Below are 19,384 nucleotides of genomic sequence, written 5' to 3'. Positions count from 1 at the left end.
TGTTTTCACTGTTTAATATCATGTCTGTTTATAGTGTATAATTTGTAGTTTTTGGTATATCTAACTTGGTATGTTTATTGTTTTTGTAGAAATTTTTTTCGGCTGCATTGACCTTAAAGAATAAATTAAGCCTAGCCACTAAAATTGCATCGACGCTTACACCTCTACAAAGAAAATTGTTTGAGGATACTTGCTTCGGGCCATGGCTGAAAGTACAACATACGGGTGGAGATGCTATGTTGACATATTTGTTTCTTCAGACCATGACTAACGATCTACCCGGGAGGATACAACGTGGTGATGAAGAGATATGGTTTCATTTTCCTTCGGCACCGGCATATACTTGTTTTGGGCGGGAGGAGTTTTGCTTAATCACTGGTCTACGCTTCAGACACGATGAAGTAACCCGATACACTAGTCATATCTCCCGCCCATCATGGTTATCTCGGGTTTTTCCTGAGCTGGCAAAGTCGATGCCGAGTTTACACGTCGACGACTTGAAGAGATTATTTGTTAAAAATGGTTTTACTCGGATGGATGACATTGATGTTGTCCGAGTATGCCATTTATTAAGTTGATAGTTGATAATTTGGGAGTGAAATCATTGAAAAATTATATAGAAATAAAATTATGTAAAAAAAATTAGAGATGGGGAAGGATGTCGTTGGATATATGAACGGATGTCGACGGAGAGAGTGATAGATGGAGATGAAATGAGTTGTGATTTAGGGATTTAGGTTATGAGTTGATGCTGCTTTGTTATATACCCAAAACATTTGTGTTGCGAAACTAAAACCTGTTGTGAAATTAAATTCGTGTTGCGAATTCGAAAATCTAGTTGCGAATTTGAAATTCAGTTGTGAATTTCAAATTCAGTTGCGAATTTGAAATTCCGCGTTGCGAAATTTGACTTTTGTGTTGCGAATTTGACTATCGCGTTGCGAATTTGACTTATGTGTTGCGATTTACAGATTCGCGTTTCGAATTTGGAAAATCGCAATGCGATTTACATATTCGCGTTGCGAAATTGGAAACTGGGTTGCGAAATTGGAGTTCGCGTTGTGAATTTGTTGGTCATTTTGGCAAATCCAAAAAAAGTTAGTTAAAATCTTATATTATAAGGCATTTCCAGTCACTGAGGTTATTTTATGTGATATATTATTATAAGCTAATACCATGTCATCATTAAAATGAAAAAATTAATAAAATTACAACGACAATAGTTTTGTTTATTTTTTAATGGTACATGACCAAAACGGAACAAAAAATTTAAAATTAGGTATGATTTAAAAGAATTAGTTAGATAACTAAAATAAAAGCACAAAAATAGATGAGTGACTGATTACGTTGTTTACCCTAAAAAATGTTTTTTTTAAAGAAAATAACAAAGATAATTGAAGTGAAAAAACAACACAAGAGTCCAAAACAGACTCAATTAAGGGTGGTTTAGTAATCTAAAATAAAAGACGAAACATAATCAAATACTAATAAGGCTAAATCCGTAACTTACTCTAAACAAATATAAGCAACAGATCATGGAACGTAGTCTATAAAATAAAAATTATAAATAAAAGCAAGCGAAAAACACAAGAGATCCAGTAGTAGAGGAACTGGGTAGGAAGAGAAGGGTAATCAAAAGCCAAACCCCAAAACGAATTCCAACTATATCATCAAATCTGCCCTTTTTTCTTTTTTAAGTCATTTGATCAATAGGTAGATAGAAGCTTGTTTGTTATTTGCAGTTGCATCTGTTGGTGAAACAATAGTCTGAATTTAGAATAACACCGGATTGCTGTTTTAGATCCCAAAAATTGAATTAGATTCATTGGAGTAGCGTTTGGGAGAGAGGAGCTGAACGGGATACTTTTCGTAAGAAGGAAGAAAAATGAAGATGGAAAGGTTTCTTCTATCGGCGGCCGCCGGAGGTGGGGAATCTTTGTTAGGAAGCATAAAGATTGCGGTGCTGCCGATAGCCAAAGTATTCACAATGTGTTTTCTGGGTTTTCTAATGGCTTCCAAGTATGTTAATATCTTGCCTGCTAGCGGCCGGAAGCTTTTGAACGGGGTATTTTTTTTTGTTGGTTGATCTCAAAATATGGGATTTTTGTAATTGTTTTTACTCTTTTTTTGTGAATTTTTTCTGACCCCATTCCATGAAATTCCATGTAATTTGCAGTTGGTGTTTTCTCTTTTGCTTCCGTGTTTAATCTTTTCTCAACTGGGACAAGCTATTACTCTACAGAAAATGCTTGAGTGGTATGTATGACTCGTGGCTCTGTTTTCTTCCTTGTTGCATCTCTGTATTATCAAAGCTCAAACTTGAGCTCAATATCTTAATCTTCTTTACAATTCAATTGTGTTGCACTTGCAGGTGGTTCATACCTGTGAATGTCATTCTCAGCGCCCTGGTTGGTTCGCTCATAGGTTTGGTTGTAGTAACCTTGGTGAAACCTCCGTACCCATACTTCAAGTTCTCAATTGTACAAATTGCAATTGGTAAGCTAAAGATGATATGATTCGTTCATATGACACATTGTCGGTGTTCTTTTTCACTGCTGACGGTGGCAATCTCTTTCTCTTCGTTTGTACTGTTCTGAATTTGTATGCAGTTAGTGTATGATTTGCTAAAGCTATGTGCTTTTTTGTATATGTTATCGGTTAACCATTCCTGATAGGATGAATTATTTGACGCTTGATGCAGGGAACATTGGGAATGTACCACTTGTTCTGATTGCAGCTTTATGTAGAGATGCATCCAATCCTTTTGGTGACTCGGACACGTGCAGCAGTCAGGGAACAACATATATTTCATTTGGACAGTGGGTACGTTTACTTTAACTAATTGATTTTATGCGGCGGATTTAGTCTTGTTGCTTCAGTACTTCTTTATTTTGATTGTTATGACTTATATTTGTTGCCCTGAATTCCTTTTCAAACTGTTTCTCTGGTTTTTGCTTTTCATAGAATCATGGTACCCTTAGGTCCTTAATGTGATAGGCTTTTATGAATGAGTTCTAATCCACAATATATACCAGGTTGGCGCAATCATTCTATATACGTATGTATTTCGTATGTTCGCTCCTCCTGTTGAAGGAACCTTTGACCTTGAAGAAGCAAGTCTTCCCTGTAAGATGCCTCAGATGGATGCCTCTTCTGAGTATGCTCCATTGCTTGAGCTAGAGGATGTACCAACGGATTCAGATAATCCAAATACTAAGGGAAAGGTGAGGATAATATTTATTTGCATATTTGTTCAGTATGTTCTCTGCAATAAACTTTTTTCTGATTGAATATCTGTGATTTTTTTGTGCAGATTAAAGATTTTCTAGTATTTATTTATGAGAAGTTAAAGCTCAAGCAAATTCTTCAACCCCCTATTATTGCTTCAGTAAGTTTCAGTCATTGTTTTTTTGGTTTCTTTCATGAATTAATTACCGATTTGTAGTGACAAACTGCTAGTTTAAGGATGCATCACAAAGTTTTCGTTAGGTTAAATGGGAAAAAAAGGAACTGTAGTATGGATCAGGTTTTACTTTCACTGTAACCATAAATATTTCAGTGCTTTTAGTTTGTTCCATATCTGTTTTGGTGAACCAAATATTGTTTTTCCTTGCATGATGAATTGTCAATTGTGCTCTTTCTGCAGATCCTAGCCATGGTTCTTGGTGCAGTTCCATTTCTAAAGAGATTAATATTTACAAGTGATGCTCCACTTTATTTCTTCACCGACAGTTGCATTATTCTTGGGTATGTTTTGCTTTGTCTCATGAAATAATTTGCTTCTTGTTCTTTAGCTAAAATGATGCTTTTTATTAATGTCTGTATCTTGGCATTTGAATTTGTGATTTGTTAATGATGTTTCATGTTAACAGGGAAGCCATGATTCCATGCATTTTGTTGGCATTAGGAGGCAATCTTGTTGATGGTACGTTTAAGCCCCCATGCTTATTTTTTCATTGTATACTTCATTTACAGTTGACAGTCATTAAGTTTGTGATCAATAAAGAAAAAATGGAACATGAAACATTAAAACTAATATACATACATGTCTTAACCACGAACCATTAAAGCATGCATATAACGTTCTTAGGGAAGAATTTTGTCGTGTTCTGGTTTACCATGTTTGATTTGCAGGACCTGGGCCGGGAAGTTCAAGAATTGGTGTAAGAACACTTGCTGCTATTATTTTCGGGCGCCTAATCTTGGTGCCTCCAGCAGGACTCGGGATTGTAATGCTGGCTGACAAGCTTGGTTTCCTTCCTGTTGGTGACAAGATGTTTCGATTTGTCCTACTCCTTCAGCACTCGATGCCAACATCTGTACTTTCTGGTATGAACTCTATTCTGTGTAAGATGTTCTTGAAAGAATTCAACTTTGGGTACAATCTATGTTTACTCATATGAACTAAGCTTTTTACTCGTATGAATAGGTGCTGTTGCTAATTTAAGAGGCTGTGGAAAGGAGGCAGCTGCCGTGCTATTTTGGGTTCATATTTTTGCAGTTTTCTCCATGGCAGGATGGATCGTTCTCTATCTGAACATACTCTTCTAAAACTCTGCCAAGCCTCTATTGCTTTAGTACCACTGGCAGTTATTTTCAGAATATCATCTATTTCCATTCAAGTTGGTGTTGAAAGGCGACGGAAGGTAACAGCTTACTTGATCGTCGTGAAGGCTTCGCTGCAGTGAAGAAAAGGGATTGCATGGTTGTGGCTGTATTTACAGAAGAGGCAAAAGGTGTACTTTTGCAATTTTATTTTTTGTGAAAATGGATTATTTAAAGTTATTAGGTAGAAGCAAATAGAAAGTAGAGCAAAGAGCATGAAGAGGCATAAAGCATTATTCTTTGACATAATTGTTAGAGATACTTGAATCAGTATTCCACAATATAAAACCTGATCTCTTCTGATACAAATCAGATTGTCACCAAGTTTCTTCCTTTGATAAAAACATTCTAGTATGGAGTGATTAAAATCTTCAAGTACTAGCTTCAATCTTGTTGGCCCTGTAGTGATGAGATTATTTTAGTACGGAGTAACAAATAATTTTTTTCATCTAATCCAAGGGTGATGGTCTTATTTGAGAAATGTTTTGAATGTTGAGCAAGAGGAAGAGTGAGATATGTTACCAAAATCTCCATTGTTTGATAAAATTGTTGATTTCATCATTAAATTCGAATAGAAGATTTAAGAACATTATTAATCTTTTTCAAAATAATGTCGCTATCGTCAAATTTGATCATTGTTCCCATTAAATTATTGATCATAGAAGCTTTGATACCATACTGTAATGAGGTGGTGGTGATGAAATAATAACAGAAAGAATTTAAAGATAATTTGAGAATGAGTTGAGAAAAATATTATATTCCATTTTATAACTGTGATATTTATATAGATGATTAACCTACAAATCAACCCCATAACAAAATGAAAAATAAAATAAAAATCTACAAAATAAAACTCTTACAATATACTAATACAATGAAAATTGTTAACAATGATAATTAAGAAAAAAAAAGATAAAAATAACATGATTACTATGCTGTAGTGCCCATTATCTTAGAAATAATTTTGTCTAAATTTAATATAATTGAAAATTGATGTTGTCTCCCAAAATCAACAAGATCTACATCGTAAATTAGAAATAATTTAGAAATTCAAGTTTAGGGATATAAATTTAAGTATTTAAGAGATTGATGCTATGATTTGGGCATAACCAATTAGTGAGGGTCAACATGTCAATGACAATAATGAGATTTTCGAATTAGATAAACACCTAAAAACAAATAAAAATATACTTTAAACATTTATTTTCTAATATATTTTTTAAAGTGATAGTATAATTATTCAATACATCATTCTAAATATATTTAAAGTATAATATCACTGATAAAATAAAAAATAAAAGTAAAAGACACATAATAACATTCTAAACTCATTTAAAAATTTCTTTTACTATAAACTGACCATCACCGTTTGTATATAAACAAAATTTACATTATGTTGAATTAATAAAAGAACTTTTTATTGGAAAATATAAAAAAAATTCTCACGTTGCATAATATATCGGATCATATCTGACGGCTAGGATGAAAGCCTGCCCCAATTAATTTTCAATATATAAAATTTATTTACCGATATCTGCCCTGGAATTGGCCTCCAAGGATAGCAGCCGCCCCAGCTCCAATGCTCCCCAAAGTTTACCGAACCAGTTCAATCGACTGGAAGCCGTCTCCGGTTGTTGCCCTTGCTACCAGCCCCGACGACTCCCATGTTGCAGCCGCTCGTGAGGATGGATCCCTGGAGATTTGGCTTGTCTCTCCCGGCTCCGTTGGCTGGCATCATCAGCTGGTACCCTCACCTTTTCTGCTTCCATCTCATTATCCTTTTAGTTTAAGTTCAGTTTTGATTTATCGGCGACTTTGTGTAGACTATTCATGGAGATTCTACCTGTCGAGTTTCGTCGCTGCTGTGGTGTCGAGTTGGATCAAAAGGTCTGTCTTCCGGCAGGTTGTTCTCCTCGAGTATTGATGGCTCAGTCTCGGAATGGGATCCTTTTGACTTGAAGCAGAAGGTTATTTTTTTTCATTGATTTTGGTCGCTTTTGCCATTTTTTCTATTATCTGCTTTATTAATCTATTTGTTGAACCCAACTGGGCTCTAATCCTCTCTAACTTCAGTGGATACTTTTGATTGCTTTCTTATGATTTATTGAATAATGAAGATAGTACTTGAGTTCCGAGGTCGCTTTTCTCATTTTCTTCCAGTTGCCTTAGTGTAGGTTTAATTGTTTATGTCGATTAAGTTTTGAAATATTGCTTTGATACGAGGAGAGTGATATATGGTTGCACATATTTTATTTGTAGACTCCCTTTGAATGTATTTCTTTCTTTCGAATTGACCATCTAATTTGCAAGAAGCTATTGGTAGAAGTTATCTTGTATTCATTATTTATTTATTTGATTAAACCCTTATGCAGACTGTGCTAGAGTCAATAGGGGTGTCAATCTGGCAGATGGCTGTGGCACCGATTAATAAACTGCCAACTCATGAAGAGACTAGATCTCACAATTTTGGAAATGGTTTTTTGAACGATAAATATGAATGCAACGATACTGATGATGATGGAAACTGTGAAATTGAAGATGTTTCCGACTCGGAACAAGTTCATCATAAACTAGTTACGGAAGATAGACGTGTAGCAATTGCTTGTGATGATGGAGCTGTGAGGATATACAGTGTTTCTGATTCGGATAAGTTTATCTACCTTAAATCGTTGTCCCGGGTTAGTGGTGAGATTTCTACATCTGAGCTGCTATTCTTCCTAGGTCATTGCTTTTAGTTTTTCTTGGAGCTTAATGGTGCTAATACTATTTGCAGGACGTGCTCTAAGTGTGACCTGGAGTCATGACTCAAATAGGATATATTCAGGGAGTAGCGATGGGTAAGTTTGTCATCTAGTGAATATGATATGATACATGATATTTTTACAGCAATAAATATGTTGGTCCATATATTGCTTGTTTATTAAGTACTTTTTTTTATTGATATTATACTATTAATTTCAATTTCACTGAACTTCTACGAAGGAATGGAATTGGAGCAAGGCAGAGGTGGGGATTGCCTCTTCCACTTCTGCCCCTATCTTTAATGGATGTTAAAATTATCTATCTCCGTAGATATTGGTTACATTCATAACCGCTCCACTGCATTAGCTTGTTTATGAACTATTAGTTGTTTGAAGTAAATATATATTAATTACAGTAGTTTATTCATGAACTATTATTTTATATATAGTTCATTAGTATATATAATACTTGTGTTTATATATATTTTATTTTAGTATGTATATACGTCTAACATATTATAAATGTATGAAACGCATGCATAGATAATTTTAAGGGGTAAAATATTAATTTTAAAAGGTAGCGAGGAGCAGAGAAAGCATTTAGCAAAGCTCTGCACTCCATGCCTTCGACCATTTTTTTTTGGGGGTGGTGGTGGATAGAGAAAAACCTCTCCATTCAGAGTGGATCTTTGCAAAATCTGTGAGATAGATATGGTCTTTCCATCCTTGACGGTGCATGCTTTACATAGCATTTGCTCTTATTTTTTTTCCCATTTAATCTTGTCTACTTTAGTAACAGCCACACTAACCTTCATGCAGGTTTATTAGATGCTGGAATGCTGATTTGGGTCATGAAATTTTCAGAAGTGTAGTTGCTCTTGGAGGTTTGGGCAGTGGGCCTGAGCTTTGCATATGGTCATTACTTTCTTTGAGGTACATTTCGGATCTTCCATCTCAACTGAATGTGCACTTAGTTGCATTATATGGTGAAATGTCAATGGCTATTCTATTATCAATGGTTGATGTGCTTCCTTTTGGTGGTTGGTTTATTGTTTAATTCAGGTGCGGAACTGTTGTTAGTGCTGACAGCACTGGATCTGTTCAGTTCTGGAATGGGGATAATGGGACTCTTCTCCAGGCGCATTCTATCCACAAAGGTGACGTGAATGCTTTGGCAGCAACTCCAAGTCAGAACAGGGTATTTTCTGCTGGGTCTGATGGACAGGTATGGATGGAAAGGGGTAGGAGTGCTCTATTCATGCTTTCTTCTAAGGCTAAAATATTTAAACAAGGACAAAACTTAATAGGTGTATAGTTTTCTCTTTTTCAACTATAATGTTTTTTTTAGAATTTTGCTGCATCAAGTATTTAGTTTAATCTTGGTCCTTGTCACTAAAGTCTACTGCGTTGTTACATTTTATAGGTTACTCTTTATAAGCTTTCCAGTGAGATGGTTCAGTCTGATAAAGACAAATCTTCTTTTGAAATGTTGAAGAAATGGGTATTTGTGGGTTCTGTAAGGGCTCATACTCACGATGTTAGAGCCTTGACAATGGCGATGCCTATCAGTTCTGAAGGTCTGTTCATGTTTTTGATTCCATGTCTATTTATTGTTTTATTTATTCCATTAATTTTGAACTTGCATTTTTACTGTTCTTAGTTAAATAAATTGTGTACTTGTTAATTTTTAACTTTCTTTTTTTTCCTTCTAATTTCTAGGTTATTTACCTGATGAAGCAAAAGACTTGCTAGACAACAAGAGGAAAAAAGTAAAAAGAATTCGATCTAGGGAGAAGAAGCCCCTTGATTTCAGTTATGATAAATGGGCTCATTTTGGAGTTCCCATGCTCGTCTCTGCTGGTGACGATGCAAAGCTATTTGCATACTCTGCTAAAGAGTTTACTAGGTTCTCTCCACATGATATTTGCCCTGCACCTCAAAGAGTTCCAATACAACTAGTCACTAGCACAAGGTTCAACCGAGCTTCTTTTCTCCTGGTTCAGGCTTCTCATTGGTTAGATGTGCTCTGTATTCAAGTTCCTGATGGGTTCTAGCTCCTATGGTGGTCCCGTGACCACTAATATAGTAGCTCGAGTTAAGAGTAAGGCTTGTCGAAAAATCATTTGCAGTGCAATGTCCAACTCAGGGGAGCTTTTCGGTTATTCTGACCTCATTAGACCCAGCCTATTTACACTAAGTAGGCAATCTGGCCAAAGTACATGGACTGTCAGTAAAAGGCAACTTCCTCAGAAGCTTCCATCTGCACATTCTATGGTTTTTACCTCTGATGGGTCACGGTTGCTTATAGCAGGACATGATAGAAGGATCTATGTAAGCCTCTACCCCCATGGCTTTCTTGTTTTATCCTTGTAGTTTTTAAATTGTGTTTTTTTCACAAATTATCTATTTCATGATATTTATTTATTAGGTTGGGGGAGGAGCGTTTTCATCCAAATAAATAAATTTTAGGTTTGTGAGGCCTTTCACCTCATTTCTAATGGCTTACGCAAGCAAATATTTTTCACCTTAAACTTGGATATTTAGATTGTGTTGATGTGCACTCAAACTAGTACAATTGCTTATTGTAACATAATGTGAATGTACGGAGCAAACAAGGAAAAGAGTTTTCAATAGCAAAGTGTAGAACCTCTTTTAAGCTTTGAATATTTGAGTTCAGGTAATGTGTTTGTGTGATCTTTGGTAATGACTTACTTTCCTGGTTAATAGATTGTGGATTTGGAGAGCTCGAAACTACTGCATACCTTCATCACCTGTCCTCAGGAGCATGAGGATGGACCTCCTGGTGAGTCTCCCATAACAAAAATGTTCACAAGTTCTGATGACCACTGGTTAGCTGCTATCAACTGCTTTGGAGATATATATTTATTCAGTCTGGAGACGCTAAGGTGCGAAATTACGTTTGAGACAATTATTAAATAGTTTTCACTTAATAGCTACCTAGTTGATAATGCCGTTTTAAATATATGATAAATTTTGATGTGATGAGGGCGGCTGAATGTTTTGATTTTTCATCTGCTTTGCTTTTATTTTGATCAACTTTTGGTTCTCTGGACCAGGCAGCACTGGTTTATATCAAGATTGGATGGTGCCTCTGTAACTGCTGGTGGCTTTCCTCCTCAGAATAATAACATGCTTATTATGACAACATCTTCAAACCAATTCTATATATTTGATGTGGAAGCTAGACAATTGTGTGAATGGTCAACGCAGCATACATTCACTCTTCCCAAAAGATACCAAGAATTTCCTGGGGAGGTTATTGGATTATCTTTCTCCCCTCCATCATCCTCCCATCCATCAAAATCAACATCTGTTGTTGTTTATAGTGCAAGGTGCTAATTCTTTTACCCTTTTTTTTTATGTTGTCATTGTAGCCCATATCGTAATTATATATTAGCCATTGTGATTAGCATGACCAAGTTAGGGGTATAGGTGCTTTAGTTTGTGCTGTTTTATCAAGTTCCCAGCAATGTTTTTTACATTCAGCCCTGGTTGCCTGCTGTGGTTTCTTTTGCTACCTTCTTATCCTTGCATAATTAGTATGCATGCTATTTTACTAGCGTGTTATATTAGAACTGATAATCTTATCTCCCATCAAATTTTGGGGCAGATTAAGCGTTGTTTTTTCTAATTGCTTTTAGGAAGTTTGGAGATCTATCTAGTAAATTTATGGTCCTTCGTAATTTTATGGCAGATATGCTTAAGTGGAGTCATGAGGAAATATTCATCATAGCTAATTGTCTGGCGTTTGTTGTTCAGTTTCTCCCCTTTTTTGCCAGCTAAACTTCTTTTGCAATTAAACGAATGCTTGCTGGCTTGAATTATTATCTTCCATTCCCTGGAAACATTCCATTTTTTGTGTGATTTATTATTTATTTATGATAAGGTATTTTTAATGGATGGCATTTGTAACTGCAGGGCAATGTGTTCAATCGACTTTGGGAAGGGAGTAGATGAAGATGATGAAAGTGGGTTGGTACATGAGGCTTTGTTGAAGCTTCAAGGGTCTCTCACCAAAACCAAATGGAAACATTTGTTGAGAGAGAGTGGTAAAAAGAGTCTAAACAGACTAGTAGAAAAATAATTTTGAAATAATCGGTTTTCGAGACCCCGTTTTATTTATCGGACACCTTGCAAGAAATTCCATGTTGATCATAGACAAACCATGGATGGAAGTGGCGAAGTCTTTTGATACTGCACCTGTTCAGAGACATATTTACGGGACATAACTTGGTTTTGGTAGGAAAAAATGTTAGATAACTTCAATGGCTATTGGGAGTGGGAGAAGTGAAAATGCAGCCATCCCATTTCGCCATTTGGAGTCCCACTTTAAAACTCTTGCATGCTAGAATGGGATCAAAAACAGTTTGTGCTGTGTGCATTGTATTCCAAATTTTTGTAAACGAGCTAATTCAGTTTTGTAATCTTTGATCGGTAGGTTTATTGACTTCATTTACAGATTCTTGTTTATATTAAATGTGGGCTATTACTATTGTTGCTGCTGCAAAATATTGTTAGAATTAGCCAAAAATATATTTAAGTAAATGTGGGTTGTATGTGTATGTATATATATATATATATATCCAAAGCTTATATGATAAATAAGTACATAAAGTATATTATTTTTTCCCTTCAGTATTTAAAGTATTTTTTAGTCGAATAAGTATTTAAAGTACTTTATGATTAAAATAGGTATGTAAGGTATCTAACTTTCTTCATATAAATATTTAAAATATATTTTTTTAAATAATGTCATGTGTTTAAATCTTAGATAAAAAGATTGGATATTTTTTATACTTAATTTAAGTATTTACTTTTACTTTGACTAAATAATATTTTTTTGTGTGTACTTAAATGAAAAGATGATGTATCTTAGATACTTGTTTTGTATAAACCTATATCTATTATGGGTTGATATTGAACGTAGATATTTACAGGTTTCTATTCTAAGTGTAATTTTCTTTTAACCATCTTTACCCATTTATTTTGCATCAACTATTAACTTGGCATTAGTCCTCAAGAATGTGATGTCCAAAAATTAGTATCATTTCCATTTTAGCATTCATCTTATGACCATAGTCGATACAAAGCAACTACTAGAAGCATGCATATCTGAAAGTGTACGAAGCGTGATACTTCCTGTTTTGATATAATTCATCTCTTCTCAATATTCATGTTTAAATCATGCAAATTTCATTGACATTTTAAAAAAAATATTTTTAAAAGCAGATAACAGAAAAAGGAATTTGATGAGTCTGAAAAAAATCTTGAGATAAATTTGAAGTAAAAATTCTCGCATGTTTTTTAAGCAATTTGAAGGAAGTACAACGTTGTATATGTTCAAAGATTACTCTCAAACCATTTGAGATTGAATGCTCACACATCTCGTATTCATGTGCTTGAACTCGAGATCTCAAGAAAAAATAACAATGATTAAAATTTTGCATGATTAAGAAATTACATCTAGATAATTATTCTTGGTGAGAGAAATAAAAACAATGATTAAAAAATAATCTCAAGAAACAACAACAATGTTTATAAATCTTTTAAATAAAATTCACCCCATAATAAAAAATATTTAAATATTTAAATTTATAATTTTCAAAATTCTGGACAATACGTATTTAATCAAACATCAATTTTTAATATTGCGAGAGTACCAATTGTTCTTCATATGTAATTGACTTTTGTTTCATATATATTTTTTTGTTTAATAAATTTTAATTAATAATGGAATTTCTTAGATGATCCGATCACACAGAAACAAATAAAATTTGTAATGACTCGTAGGACGAGTTTAAACAAACAAAGGAGTAAAGAAAAAATATAGAATAACCGTGGTATGAATGTGGTACGATGTATGGGTATTGAATCTTGATTAGTTGCATGATTGTTGTACAAATATTTTAGCGAGACTTAAACTAGAATAAAAGAAAATCCATTTGAACAAAGAAAAGATAGCGAGTTAAAATTGAATAAAAGCTTTGCATCATGAAATTCGAAGGTAGAGAGATCCCTTTACAGCTAAAATAATAAATCAAATCTTCAGGATGACCCTCAAGTTTGCCACAGTAACAAGATGCCCTACACAAAATTCTCTAAGCTACAGCACTGCCTTTCATCTTCCGATCAAAGTCAGCAACTCGAATATGTCCTAAACGTTGCATACTAACCTCTCATCCTCGAGATTTTCCTGCCAAGAACAAATGAGTTTTATTAGATCGGATTTGAAGTCGAAGAAATCTGCTTTGGTCCACTTGAACGACCACCTCTCCCTCTCCCTTCGCACCAAGCTGAACCTCTAGGTCGACCAGAAAATTCACCACGGTTTCCATATTCATTTCTGCCAAAGGCTCGGTTACCAACATAATTTCCACGACCCCTAAAGCCGTCAGTTCGAAACCCTCCTCTGGGTAAGAAGCTACCTCTTTCATTACCAACTGTAAGAAACAGCAGCAGGGGCGACTATCAGAAGAGTTTTATTTATAGTTCATGCAGTTACACTATTAACCGGAACAATTAAATCAAACAAATTTCAGAGTAACAAAGTTCGAATCAATAAAGTGTATACCTATAAGTTCATAGAGTTTTTACTTACCTCTGGTTGAAGTTCTCTTTATCTCCACAACAGCTTGACGGTCGCCAATAGTAATTGGTGACGCCTGAATATTAAGGTTCATTATGCAGCAAGTACAATGCCCAAAATGTAAACATCGAATAGAAAATGGATGTAACAAGTAAATGGCAGGTTTTGAACAAGGAATGACATTTTAATTACACAGAATTTACAATTATGATAAAAGATAATGGCGATCAGCTTAGTGTGGAGAAAACCGATAACTTGGGCAAGCAAGGGAAATATGGGAATCTTGCCGTAGTCAAACAACACTCAGATGGATATAAACGATTTATGAGGAAGTGGTGTACACATTAGTAAGAACCATTTCAAGCAATACTATATCTCTTAGCTTATCTTCATAGAACTGAAGATAAGAAATGGTCCTAATATCGGACCACGTAAAGAAACAGGTAGCATACTTAAAAGTTCCATCCGATAGACATAGGCCAGGTAAGCATCAGTAAGCCATATTGGATATGAAACTGAGCTGCATGCATAAGTTACATGTATTATGACCACACTGTGTATAAGCATGATATCAGATAGCATTATGACCGCAGCATGATATCAGATAGCATTATGACCGCAGCATGATATCAGATAGCATTATGACCGCAGCATGATATCAGATAGCATTATGACCGCAGCATGATATCAGGCAGCATTATGACTGCAGCATGATATGATATTATGCTACGCCTTTCAAAACTAATCTACATGCATACAGCACATGGAAGGCCATGGCAAGATAGATCAGGTAAGCATCAGGCCAGCCATATAGCATATAAAACCTATTTGCATGCATGAGAATTGATAAGTTACCTTGCATTATGACCCCTGCATGTATGAGCATGATATCATGTTATGCTTTCAAGATTAATCTACATCACACATTGCACATGGGGGGCCAGGGCACAATCATATCAACAGATATATGAGCAAATAACAATATAGCTTCATATTAAATGAAGCCAAACACATCTTCAAGGTCACCTAGAGAGACTTTTTCACTCATTCCCCAATGGTCTTTTTCCTTTTTTATAAATAAGGGAAATAAATTTCTCTACATTTTCTGAAACTTTTGTCAATCTTATTTCAAAATCCAAGGATCTGATCCATTACACTGACAGACAAGAGAACTAATAAATAAACTCATTTTCCTAGTTCATGCATCATTTCATAATGCAAATTATTTGCAACATCAGTACTCACACGACACAAAAATTTCTTTCACCTACTATTGGCCATCAGATAAAACAGACAATGCTAAACAGCTCTCAGAGATGAAGCAACTACTTGTTATAGCTAAGCACTGTCCGTTCAACCACATGATGAGAATGAGACATAGGATTGGAAAGAGGCAGAGAACAGAAAGCCAAATGAAGATTTGGATACTAGGGCAACATGAAAGCATTTGCAATACATGCTCACAGGACTAGGATTTGACCCAAAAAAATAGGGGAGAACCAAGTTAGGAGCACAATTAATAAACACAAACCAAGCATTGATATTTTACATGCAACATATTCTTAAATAAGTGTTGGTTATTGATGTTTTAGAATGTTGGGGGGGGGGGAGACTACTTAAAAAAGTTGATTTGCTCTCAATGTGCGGTACTTGATGCTTGCACTGAGAAGCTAATTAGTACCTGATGGTAGACAAAATTGCACTTCCCTACTTTTGCATACAAAGAAAATAAAAGTATGAAAAACTAAAGATGCTCTTGATGAAAATATGTTGCCCCTTAATTGGTTGAAAGAGTTGTGGTGGCCGGTGGGGGATGTGGTGTCAAGAACATTTAACTTATATCCCATATGATTTCAAAACCTCCCCTGATAACATGGGCATTAAAAGAGTGGACTGAAACAAACTGCTAAATCTGAAACATTCTCAGTATATATATATATATAACAAACATGAACCATACCTGAATTGCATTGTTCATGGAGCTCAAAATCAGAAATATATATACGAATATATAATAAATATGATCCATACCTGAATTGCATCATTCATGGAGCTTAAAGCCAGAAATTCAACGAAACCAAAACAGTATCCCTGTTGCTGAAGAAATAGAATGTAGAAATATCAACAAATGAATGTTAGTGAAATAGAATGTAATATATTATTCATTCAATGTGCCAACAACCAACCTTATTGTTTCTAACTTGGACACCCCCTTGCTTGATGGGTCCAAATTTCTTAAACTCCTGCTCCAGCTGTGCAGGCGTCACATTGAAGGGCAAGTTCTTTATGTAAATGGAATGTCCCTCAACTGTTAGTTAAACAGAGTTAATACGCAGTTATCCATACTGAAATCATATAAGATGATTTCAGATCACATAGCCTAATTTTGTAAACAACACAAACACATGAGATACCTTCCTCAGGAATATCGTTACTCTCAGTGCCATCAATGCTAGAAGGTGCGGATGCTTCTGGAGGAGTAGGTGCTGGAGACACAAGAGGCTGGCTCTCAGTTTCCCGGGGCATCACTCTAGAGGCATTAGTTGGGACATAGACCCTAGTTGGTCCTGAACTCCCTTTTGGTACTTTTACCTATAACAATAACTAAGAAACTTCAGCAAGCAACAAAATGCAAAAACTGGAAAGTAGATATTCATGTATAAACTCACAATTGATGCATAAGATTTCTTTGATGTATCTTCTTGGGCTGAAGAAGTTGATTCAACAACTACTGGAATATCATTACTATGAGAATGAGATTGGGATACCGAATGAGCCTCTTGTTCATTGACCAATTGTCTTTCCTTGTCTGATGGCTCAGCAGCTTGCTCAACAACATTTTGATTCTCTTCCACAAGAGCAGTTGCTGCATCTGTTGGAGAAGGATCCACACCTTGAGTAGGCTCTGCAAACAAAAATTAAAATGAATATTGAAAGAAAATCCAACAAAACACATGGAAAAGAAAAAAGAAAATAATAGAAGTATACCATGTTCTGCTGCAGAAGGCACTCTAGGAGCATCATGAACGCCATTAACTTTCTGATTATCCAAGGATTCACCATCCTCTACAAACCTAAATACATCATTTAGAACAAAGTACCCATTATCCTGGGGAGCCAAGAAAAAGGATTGTGCAAATTTTCTCTTCAAGTTATCCTTTCCCGTTAGACATCCAGTTACGAGCACAGTTACCCCTTCCTTGTAAGACTTCTGAGCATCAGCAGTATTAATCTCAGCCTTATAATTTTGTAGTCCAAGGAAAGAATCTTTTCATTAATACCCTGTTCAAGAAAAATGTTATTGGAATGCCTTTGCCCCAGATGATAGTATAAAACTGACGGCAATTATAAATTTATAACACAATATAACTACACACTTTGTTATTGGAAACTAAAAAGGATGATAATATTACAGTTCCAACTTCCAAAAATTGAAATCTTTTAAAGGGGAGGGTAGAGGGAGAGAGCTAGAGCATGCATGATGGATTTCTCATGTTTGCTAAATTGGTGTTCTACTTTCAAGCTTACCAAATGGATGTGCAATATTGTGAATCAGAGATGAATATAAAAATGACGGACCAGATGAATGAGACATTTTTTTCAGAACATTATGCCTTTTTTTAATGAAAACCAAAAGAAATTTGTAATAAGTTAAGCTCCAACTAAGATAATATTTATCAGAGAAAGTAACAATAGTAGCGAAAACAAACATCACAAATGAAGATAAAAATTCAGAGCATAACGCATATTTTATTGCCAAATTGAGATACCATTTCCTTGACATGATATTCGGAAGCATCATACCCCAAAAAGTTTAACCCCTGCAAATTTCTTGATGCAAAACCTACAGACTCAAGCACATATGCTCAATAAGTAACACCTAAATCATAGGGAAATCCATTGCCCTTTAACCATGTAGTAGGTAACAAATGAGCATCTATTAAATGCACATCATCAGTATAGAATCAAGGAAATTTAGAGTAGTTTATGACATACTGAATGTTCTCAAGAAATTTTAAAGATCAATGATCAAAACTCTTAGAACCAACTAAAAGAACAACATCGAGAACTAATAACACAAGCCAAGCAGCTTACTTGCATGGTTGTCACTGATGTCATCATACCATTGGAGTCCGGCCGGCTAAGCACGCTTGAATCATGATAGAATCTATGGGCCAACTCTGGAGAATTGTAAAGAATGTGGTAATACTGCTCAACAAAAGCATTTCCAACAACTTGGGCACTTGGAGTAGCCGTTTCCAATGCCATCTGCTGGAAGAAAATACCTTACAGCAATTTACCACCAGAATATATCTTCAAGGACAAATAAGAATGCCCCTAAGCTACAACCTCAGAGATAAAGCGTGGACTGTTTTACACACTCAGGCATCTTCAAGGTCAAATAAGAAAAGACTGTCCCTAAGGTATTGAATCAATACTATAAGAGTAGACCGCTACATTCTTCCCACAAAATAAATGCATCCAGCCAAGGATTCATATAAAAACGATAAAAAAAATAAAACAAACCTAGATCATCGAATAAAAAATAGCAGATTCCTTCGATCCAACCAACAAGTAGGTCCAGAAAAAAACCCGAAAATGAAAATGGGGAATACCCATCGAAGAAAGCCAAAAGCATTTAATGAATCAAGCAACATTTTTAGGAGACATTGATACCATAAAGTAAAGGACCTTAAAATCCCATAGCAAAAAATTAAAATTTTTAATCAAATAACAAATAAAAAACTGAACTTTATAGTAATGACTGATCCAAGAAACAACTACAAAAGAAAATAAAGCAACAAATACCCACCAAGTAAAAAAAATAACGAATGGGAGAAAGAAGAAATAAGACGATCGGAGGAAAGTACCTGAAAATGGGAGATGTTGAATGTTTTCCTTCAGAGAATAAAGAGAATTCTGTTAGAAGGCGAGGGTTTCAAGAAGCAGGGAAGGTAGCTCTTTGTTAACGGAAGGTCAGGGGAAGAGTTCGAATCGCATGAATATGTTTAAAATGAGAGTTATTTGTTGAAGGAGATGAAAATGGTACAGTAGCTTTAAGTCGTAGGGAGAGGAGAGAAAACGAAGTGTTGGAATGGAAAACCAGAAATAAGGGAAAGAGAGAGTGACGAAAGGTACTTGTGAACTGTGAGGTATTTCCTCTACCCTACTTCGTTTTTGGCATAATGTTAAAAAAGTCCCTGATGTTTAATTAAATAATTATATTGACCCTTGTTCTTTCTTTTGAAGTATTTTAATCTCAAAAGTTTTATTTTAGGATAAAAACCTCATATATTATATATGTATAGAAACTAAATTAGCTGACCCTATTCCCATATATAATGGGGTAATGAGGAGGTAGGGTAGTAGATTGCCCCCAAACGCTAGGTTGAGAGCAACTTCCGTGGAAGACCTCCGACAATTATAAATT

General features: G+C 35.1%; 1 protein-coding gene and 2 pseudogenes across 1 annotated transcript; 2 read left to right on the top strand and 1 right to left on the bottom strand.

The window, feature by feature from the left end:
* The first annotated feature begins 1,586 nt into the window (after positions 1-1,586).
* LOC120139520 (protein PIN-LIKES 6-like) lies at positions 1,587-4,980 on the top strand. Its single transcript, XM_039154705.1, has 10 exons — positions 1,587-2,065; positions 2,177-2,256; positions 2,372-2,496; positions 2,702-2,823; positions 3,036-3,224; positions 3,314-3,388; positions 3,647-3,747; positions 3,873-3,925; positions 4,135-4,329; positions 4,430-4,980. Exons 1-10 carry the CDS (start codon positions 1,886-1,888, stop codon positions 4,549-4,551), a joined length of 1,242 nt encoding a protein of 413 aa, XP_039010636.1. The 5' UTR covers positions 1,587-1,885; the 3' UTR covers positions 4,552-4,980.
* A 1,148-nt stretch (positions 4,981-6,128) lies between these two features.
* On the top strand, positions 6,129-11,819 carry LOC120139513 (annotated as a pseudogene).
* A 1,581-nt stretch (positions 11,820-13,400) lies between these two features.
* LOC120139514 lies at positions 13,401-19,058 on the bottom strand (annotated as a pseudogene).
* Between the last annotated feature and the right edge of the window lie 326 nt (positions 19,059-19,384).

The sequence above is a fragment of the Hibiscus syriacus genome, unplaced genomic scaffold (genome assembly GCF_006381635.1).
Source record: "Hibiscus syriacus cultivar Baekdansim isolate YM2019G1 unplaced genomic scaffold, ASM638163v2 tig00110761_pilon, whole genome shotgun sequence".
Lineage (NCBI taxonomy): Eukaryota > Viridiplantae > Streptophyta > Magnoliopsida > Malvales > Malvaceae > Hibiscus > Hibiscus syriacus.
Note: the sequence above shows the minus strand (reverse complement) of the source record. Positions and strands in the feature narration are given on the sequence as shown.

Bases quoted from the DNA above. Each gene is read 5' to 3' on its own strand.
- LOC120139520 (XM_039154705.1), top strand. From the start codon at position 1,886: ATGAAGATGGAAAGGTTTCTTCTATCGGCGGCCGCCGGAGGTGGGGAA. The intron at 3,225-3,313 runs GTGAGGATAATA...TTTTTTGTGCAG, and splicing joins ATCCAAATACTAAGGGAAAG to ATTAAAGATTTTCTAGTATT. The intron at 3,926-4,134 runs GTACGTTTAAGC...TTTGATTTGCAG, and splicing joins AGGAGGCAATCTTGTTGATG to GACCTGGGCCGGGAAGTTCA.